Genomic DNA, 7956 nt, shown 5'->3' on the forward strand with positions numbered 1-7956 from the left:
TTAGTCTACTAGCAATGACTAATGAGCACCAATTTCTTTTGTTGAAAATTGAGTTGACTCCTTCAATACTTAGGTCTACTAGTCTTTAGTTTCTACCAATCTAAAACAGGTGTCCACTTCACCCTCAATTACTAGGAAACTTCTATTCTCAATCAATGCCCAAAATTTCACAAATAAAGAAAAAAATTGGTGAATTTCACTTTAAGCAAATTTAATTTATTTATTTTTTAATTTATTTCAAAGAAAGTAAAAAATAACCCCATGAAAAGTTATGGTATGGGGACTCAAATTAAATTAATTAATCACCATACACCAAGTAACTTTAATTGGAAATTGTAATTAATTAATTAATAAATGTAGTAAATAATTAATATTCTTATTTTTAAAAATTTATTAATAAGGCCCGGAAAATGCTGCTTATTGGTTCGAAGTTTTCCGGACGAAGAGAAGAAGACTAATAAACCCTGTTTTCTCTCTCTTCCTCTGTCTCTCATTCTCTCTGCAATTTCCCCCCTCTTTCTCTCTCTAGATTTTCTCTTTTCTAACCCAAAAAATAAACATACATTGAGATCCCTCCAAAATTAAGGAGCTGTATTTTGCTAAGATCTCTTATTATTTCAAAATTTGGGTTTTGTCTTTAATTTTTTTTTTTTTGTTGGTGTTTTTGGATTTTGATAACAACAAGTCAAGCATTGTGATTATCGCAGGTACCCTCATTGTCTTTCTAACAATCTTTAATGTTATGAGCTTTATTACTTTTTATTTATTTATTTATTTTTTTTCAAATTTAAATGTTTTTTTTTTTTTAATTATTATTATTATTTTTTTCTGGGTTGGGGGATTTCTGGGACAATTTCTTCATCTGGGTATGATTTTAATTTTTTTTTGAGGAATAATTTTGTCTGGGTTTTTGTCGGTTTTAATGCATGATATCTGGAATTGTAATGCATGATCAGAAATTAGTGATATGATTTTGACTCTTGTTCTTCATTGTTGGATCAGTCTTTCTTATATTATGTTTTTTTTTTTTTTTTTGATTTTATTTATATGATTTGTCCCCATATCCAATTTCTTTATGTAATTCATGTTTGGGATATTAAAGAAAATGATATTTTGTTGGTTGACTTTATGAATTGTTAGAATTTCAAATATTAGGAGATGAGAACCAGCTAAATTGTGATTCTGTATACATTATAATGGGCTGTTATATATGTAGGAATTGCTTTGGATCGGTTAAATATCTTTCTGGGGTACAGTGATTTCTTGGAATTTCAGCTGAAAGATTGAAAGGGGGTGAGCTCCCAGGAGGATGAAATGGTTTGATTAAGATGTGTCAATATAGACTTGATTGACTTAGAAAGCTAAGATATGGCGAAGGGTAGGATTAGGGCAAAGATACGTCGGAGCAATCTTTATACATTTGCCTGTCTCCGGCCTCAGCATCAAAGGCCTGAGGATCCTCCGAGCTCATTACCTGATGGCCCCGGCTTTTCTCGAATTGTACACTGCAACCAATCTGATCTTCATAAGAAAAAACCTCTTAGATATAGGTCTAACAATATCTCGACTACTAAGTACAACATTATTACATTCCTGCCAAAAGGTCTCTTTGAGCAATTTCGTCGTGCTGCCAATATGTACTTCCTTTTGGCTGCAATTCTATCTGTCACCTCAGTTTCACCGTTTGGTCCTATTAGTATGATTGCTCCTCTGTCTATTGTGGTTGGGCTTACTATGGCCAAGGAAGCTGTGGAGGATTGGCGTAGGTTTATTCAAGATATGAAGGTTAATAGTCGAAAAGTCAGTGTTCACAAAGGGGATGGTGTGTTTGGGGGCAGGACATGGCAAAGGGTATGTGTTGGAGATGTTGTAAAAGTAAAGAAGGATGAGTTTTTCCCAGCAGATTTGTTGCTGCTATCTTCAAGTTATGAAGATGGTATTTGTTATGTGGAGACTATGAATTTAGATGGCGAGACAAACTTAAAAGTTAAGAGAGCTCTAGAAGTAACCTTAATGTTGGATGATGACTCCTCATTTAAGGATTTCAAGGGTATGATCAGATGTGAGGACCCAAATCCGAATCTTTACACATTCGTCGGTAATTTGGAGTTTGAGCGCCAGATCTTTCCTATTGATCCAAATCAGATTCTTCTGAGGGACTCAAAGCTCAGGAACACTGGTTATGTGTATGGTGTGGTTATTTTCACTGGACATGACAGTAAAGTGATGCAGAATGCAACTGATTCCCCTTCAAAAAGAAGTAGGATAGAAAAGAAAATGGACCATATCATATATATCCTTTTCTCTGTGCTTGTGTTGATTTCCTTGATCAGCTCAGTTGGCTTCTCAGTGAGGACTAAGTATGACATGCCAAAATGGTGGTACTTGAGAGCCCCAGATGGCAAGGGTTTGTATGATCCCAACAGGCCAGCGTTGTCTGGTCTCTTCCATCTTGTCACTGCGCTCATACTGTATGGATACTTAATTCCGATCTCACTGTATGTTTCCATTGAGTTTGTGAAATTTCTACAAGCCATCTTTATTGACAAGGACTTACACATGTATGATGAAGAGTCAGGAACACCAGCACAGGCTAGGACATCAAATTTAAATGAGGAATTGGGCCAAGTTGACACAATCCTATCCGACAAAACTGGTACTTTGACATGCAATCAAATGGATTTTCTCAAGTGCTCTATTGCTGGTGTAGCATATGGCACTCGTTCTAGTGAAGTTGAACTTGCTGCTGCTAAACAGATGGCAAAGGACCTAGAGGAGCAGGGTGCAGAAATGTCTAATAGTGGTTTCAGAAGGTCAGAAATAGAGTTGGAATCTGTAATCACTTCCAGAGATGAGAGGGATCATAAAACTGCAGTAAAAGGCTTTGGCTTTGAGGATGACCGGCTCCTGGGAGGCAATTGGGTTAATGAGCCCAATGTGGAGACTATGTTGTTATTTTTTCGCATTCTTGCAGTCTGTCATACTGCCATCCCTGAGCTGAATGAAGAGACGGGCACATACACTTATGAAGCAGAATCGCCTGACGAAGCTGCCTTTCTTGCGGCTGCCAGGGAATTTGGTTTTGAGTTTGTGAAAAGAACCCAATCCACTGTCGTTGTTCGTGAGAGATATTCTAGCTATGGACAAGCTGTTGAAAGGTCAGCTTGAACTGAACAAGTTACTGTTACCTGAGGTGTTACTGTAACATTTTTCTTCTTGTTGTGTTGAAAATTTGAAAACTAATGAATTGTTTTCTTTCCTATATGTATCTGTCAGGGAATATAAAGTTCTTACTCTTTTAGATTTCACGAGCAAGAGAAAACGAATGTCTGTGATCGTGCGCAATGAAGAAGGCCAAATTCTTCTTTTTTGCAAAGGAGCAGACAGGTGTGTATATTTGGTTTATCACCATTGTTTCTTCAGTTACATGCATACGCATGTATCCTTTTAATTAATGTATCTAGAATTCATATTAATTTTTATTCATTTGGGAGTTGGCTAGCATCATTTCTTTCTTTTTTGCTATGTTTTGGGTTCAGTCTTGCATCACTTTTATGTTACCCTATCTAACATTTGATGAATCTGTGGGTTTACAGTATAATTTTTGAACGGCTTTCAAAGAATGGAAAACAGTATCTGGAAGACACTACAAAGCATCTAAATGATTATGGAGATAACGGGCTGCGTACTTTAGCCCTTGCTTATAAAAAGCTTGAAGAGTCTGAATTTTCTGATTGGAACAATGAATTTGTGAAAGCAAAGAGTTCCATTGGGAGTGATAGAGACGTAAATCTGGAGCGGGTTTCAGATATGATGGAGAGAGATTTAATTCTTGTGGGTGCAACTGCTGTCGAAGACAAGCTGCAGAAAGGAGTATGTATCTTTGTGGTCTCTAAACTACAATTTACTTATAATGTTCTGCATAAATTTACAAATTTTCATTACTGTAGGTCCCTGAATGCATTGATAAACTTGCTCAAGCTGGTCTCAAGTTATGGGTTCTCACCGGTGATAAGATGGAAACTGCTATAAACATTGGGTGTGTGCTCTCCACCTTGCCTCGTTAAAAGTGGAACCAAAGTTCTCCTATTTGGTTTACTAATGGGAGAGATGCAATTTGCAGTGAATTATGAGCTGAATTAGACATATTAGCTGACTTGCATTACTGATTCTCTTTATGATAACTAAACTCTGTAGACTAAAACCATTCTCTTCGTGTATGCAGCTATTCATGCAGTCTTCTTCGTCAAGGCATGAAACAGATTTGTATATCAACAGCACATATCGAAGGAACTGGCAATGATTCCAAAGAGGTACCAGTTGTCTTCAGAAATAATCTGATGATTCACTTTCAAATTTTATTAGATTTCATACTAGAAAGTTTTGATGGCGACCAACCAGGCAATCAAAGAGAACATTTCATTACAAATCACCAATGCTTCTCAAATGATTAAGCTTGAAAAGGATCCGCATGCTGCGTTTGCCTTGATCATTGATGGGAAAAGTTTGACCTATGCTCTGGAAGATGACATGAAGTACTACCTCTTGAGTCTAGCAGTTGAATGTGCATCTGTTATTTGCTGCCGTGTTTCTCCGAAGCAGAAGGCGCTGGTATGCATTATCATTTAATTTGTCTGTCTGCCCCTCCCCGCCCAGCATACATATAAAATAGAATAAAAAAATAAGAAAAATCTTACTTTTTTCTCCAAATTATTAGGTAACAAGGTTGGTCAAAGAAGGGACTGGAAAAACCACTTTGGCCATTGGTGATGGTGCCAATGATGTTGGAATGATTCAAGAAGCTGATATTGGTGTGGGCATCAGTGGGGCTGAAGGTATGCAGGTAGGTAGTGTCCATGACGATTTCTTCCCCTCTCTAACTTGCTTCTAGTTCTCACTTCTACATGGTCATATCCTGTGCTGCTGCTTTTCTTTTTCCTAATCTCTGCCACTTATTGACAGAATGAATGGTATGCTTCTGTAATATACTCTTTTTGGAATACTCAACTATCTTTAGCTAGCAAATCTTTATACCATTAACACCATTTCATTTTGAGTAGCTTGAAATTATTGTAATATGATGCCAAGTGATTTAGACCTTAACAAAAGGGCTGTACTCTTATACTCTGATTAACAATCTTCTATGGCATTCTCCTGTGATAATCTTTTTCTACTTTAATGTGACTCTTGCCATGGTGAAACATGGGTTCTGACTTTTTGCTACTATTCATCTAAATGCTCTTTTGATGCTTTTCATTTTTAAGTTTTCCCTTCTACGTATTTTGGGTAGCATGATTCCGTCTTACCATAGCATTCAGCTTTTTGCAGGCGGTGATGGCTAGTGATTTTGCTGTTGCACAATTTCGGTTTCTGGAAAGGCTTTTGCTTGTACATGGACATTGGTGTTACAAGAGAATAGCTCAGATGGTAATGAATTCAAGCTCAAACTTGTGTATATTCTTAAATATTAGTGGCTAGAATAATATATATAACCACAAAATTGTTTTTTTCCCTCTTTGGTACAGATTTGCTACTTTTTTTACAAGAATATAGCTTTTGGTCTCACTTTATTTTACTTTGAGGCCTTTGCTGGCTTTTCTGGGCAAACAATCTACGATGATTGGTATTCTCTCTCCTTCAATGTGATCCTCACCTCTTTGCCCGTCATTTCTCTTGGAGTTTTTGAGCAGGATGTTTCTTCAGATGTCTGCTTGGAGGTAAATTCTCATCTGAATCCAAATTCCTAACATTTTACAGTGAAATTTGTGTTGATGTAACTTTTATAATTTCCAGTTCCCTGCACTGTATCAGCAAGGCCCAAGAAACCTGTTTTTTGACTGGTATAGAATTTTTGGGTGGATAGGAAATGGCCTCTATACCTCCCTCGTAGTATTCTTTTTCAACATTATCATCTTTTACAATCAAGCATTTCGCTCTGGAGGTCAGGTTGCTGACATGTCAGCAGTGGGAACCATCATGTTCACAGGAATTATCTGGGCCGTCAATTGTCAAATTGCCCTCACCATGAGCCACTTTACTTGGATCCAACACTTGCTTGTGTGGGGTAGCATTGGAATGTGGTACATTTTTCTCTTGATCTATGGTGCAATGCCTTCAACTGTCTCTGGGAATGCCCATAATCTGCTTGTGGAAGCCCTTGCACCAGCACCCATATATTGGTCGACAACTCTTTTGGTGACTGTTGCTTGTGTTCTCCCATACTTTGCGCACATTGTGTTCCAACGATCTTTCAACCCGTTGGATCACCATATAATCCAAGAGATCAAATACTATAAGAAGGATGTCGAGGATCAAACTATGTGGGTCAGGGAACAATCGAAGGCAAGGCAAACGACCAAGATTGGTTTTACTGCAAGGGTAGAAGCCAAAATCAGACAGTTGAAAATCAAACTGAATAAAAAGCACTCTGGAGCAACCTACCACCCTTCTCCTGTATCATAATTGATTTCTTTCTTTTTCTTCCTTTTTTTTTTTTTTTAGATTTTGCTTAACAAGCTCCCATTTTTTGGTAGGTCTTACATTTTTTTTTTGTTTAAAGTTCATAAATTAGCAATTTTTTTCGTGGTATCTCTTGTGTCCCATATTCATTGAACAAGAGCTTTATATAGCTGTTGTATGTACCATATATATATATACGAGTAAATGAATAGTACAGTTTGTGAATGATTCGAAACAAAGATGCGTGCCCCCCCCCCCCCCCCCCCCCCCCCCCCCTCTTCTTTCTTTTTCTGTCTTTCATAACTAATTCCCCTTGTTTTTTTTTCCTCCCCCCATCCCTGAGAAGGGCATCAGTGTGACAGGCATGGAATGATCACCGTGGTTTGTGACTGTGTGCCACCAGAGGCCGTGGCACGACCATTGCCCTGTACCTAGACGGTTACCAAGATGGCAAGATACAGAGTATGCTGAAGCTGGATTTATTGCTAAAACAATGAGGTAGGGGGGAATCATGAAATTTTCAAGTCCTTCATTTGGAGTTGTGAGTGTTGTGACAAATTTAAATCTGAGCTTGTCTTCGAAATGTATCTGGGTCAGCATTAACTCATTGAAAAATTCTAATGATTTATTACAGCTTTATTAACATCTATAATGTAATGTGCCAGCAGATATATTCAACAATTAGTAAATGTAGTTTGATTAAGTATACAAAGTGTCAAATGTCAACATTGTTTAGTTTGAGTCCTTCGACAGATGCACATTTGCTTGATAATTGATTTAGTTATAGTATATTAGTGTGTCTTAGTACTCCTTCGATTCAAATTAATACACTGTGATATCGAATTTCATGTGATTTTTATTTATTTCATGTGGTTTAGGGTTTTACATGTGTGTATTATTGAATTTCCAAACATGTCTCCTTTGGGACATATTTCCGTGAAATATCTGGATTTGAGTGATATGATCCATTACTGGAGCATCAAATTTGAGTTATTATTTTTCTCACCTTAAAAAAATTGGAGAATTTGGATCAATACAAATTTTTGGTGATTTTAATGTGTAGCATACCTATGTTAATATATTTAACTAAAATGATAAGATAATCATTACCATGTCAAAAACATTTTCTAACAAGTTAATTAAAAGAAATATAATCAAATAATATTATTTCTCCAAAAAAATATTGACAAAATTACTATAAGAATATAGTATACTCGAAATCTTGAACAAGGTGTAAATGTCAATTGCTTTAGTTGATAATATCTTGGGTCATCACCCTTTAGATTGAATTTTATCCACATTATTGCCTCTTGTATCTATCTAAACATACAATACTTCAATAAGTTGCGAATATCAATTACTTAAGATGATAATATTTTGGGGGTATACTCACTACCTCTTATTGAATCTCATTTATATTATTGTTTCTTTGAACTCTTTAAATAAAACAGTTTTATTTAAAACTCACATTTGTAGAGATCAAACTCCAATAATGAG

The 7956-nt window shown here is 36.4% G+C and overlaps 1 protein-coding gene across 1 annotated transcript; it reads left to right on the forward strand.

The window, feature by feature from the left end:
* Positions 1–448: 448 nt before the first annotated feature.
* LOC145570141 (putative phospholipid-transporting ATPase 4) lies at positions 449–6700 on the forward strand. Its single transcript, XM_081629149.1, has 11 exons — positions 449–707; positions 1217–3158; positions 3277–3387; positions 3597–3873; positions 3951–4039; positions 4226–4313; positions 4402–4611; positions 4718–4843; positions 5329–5427; positions 5526–5717; positions 5794–6700. Exons 2-11 carry the CDS (start codon positions 1369–1371, stop codon positions 6460–6462), a joined length of 3651 nt encoding a protein of 1216 aa, XP_081485275.1. The 5' UTR covers positions 449–707; positions 1217–1368; the 3' UTR covers positions 6463–6700.
* The last annotated feature ends 1256 nt before the right edge of the window (positions 6701–7956 follow it).

The sequence above is a fragment of the Chenopodium album genome, chromosome 12 (genome assembly GCF_948465745.1).
Source record: "Chenopodium album chromosome 12, dcCheAlbu1.1, whole genome shotgun sequence".
NCBI classification, from domain to species: domain Eukaryota; kingdom Viridiplantae; phylum Streptophyta; class Magnoliopsida; order Caryophyllales; family Amaranthaceae; genus Chenopodium; species Chenopodium album.

Bases quoted from the DNA above. Each gene is read 5' to 3' on its own strand.
- LOC145570141 (XM_081629149.1), top strand. From the start codon at position 1,369: ATGGCGAAGGGTAGGATTAGGGCAAAGATACGTCGGAGCAATCTTTAT. The intron at 4,040-4,225 runs GTGTGTGCTCTC...TCGTGTATGCAG, and splicing joins GAAACTGCTATAAACATTGG to CTATTCATGCAGTCTTCTTC. The intron at 4,314-4,401 runs GTACCAGTTGTC...GCGACCAACCAG, and splicing joins CTGGCAATGATTCCAAAGAG to GCAATCAAAGAGAACATTTC.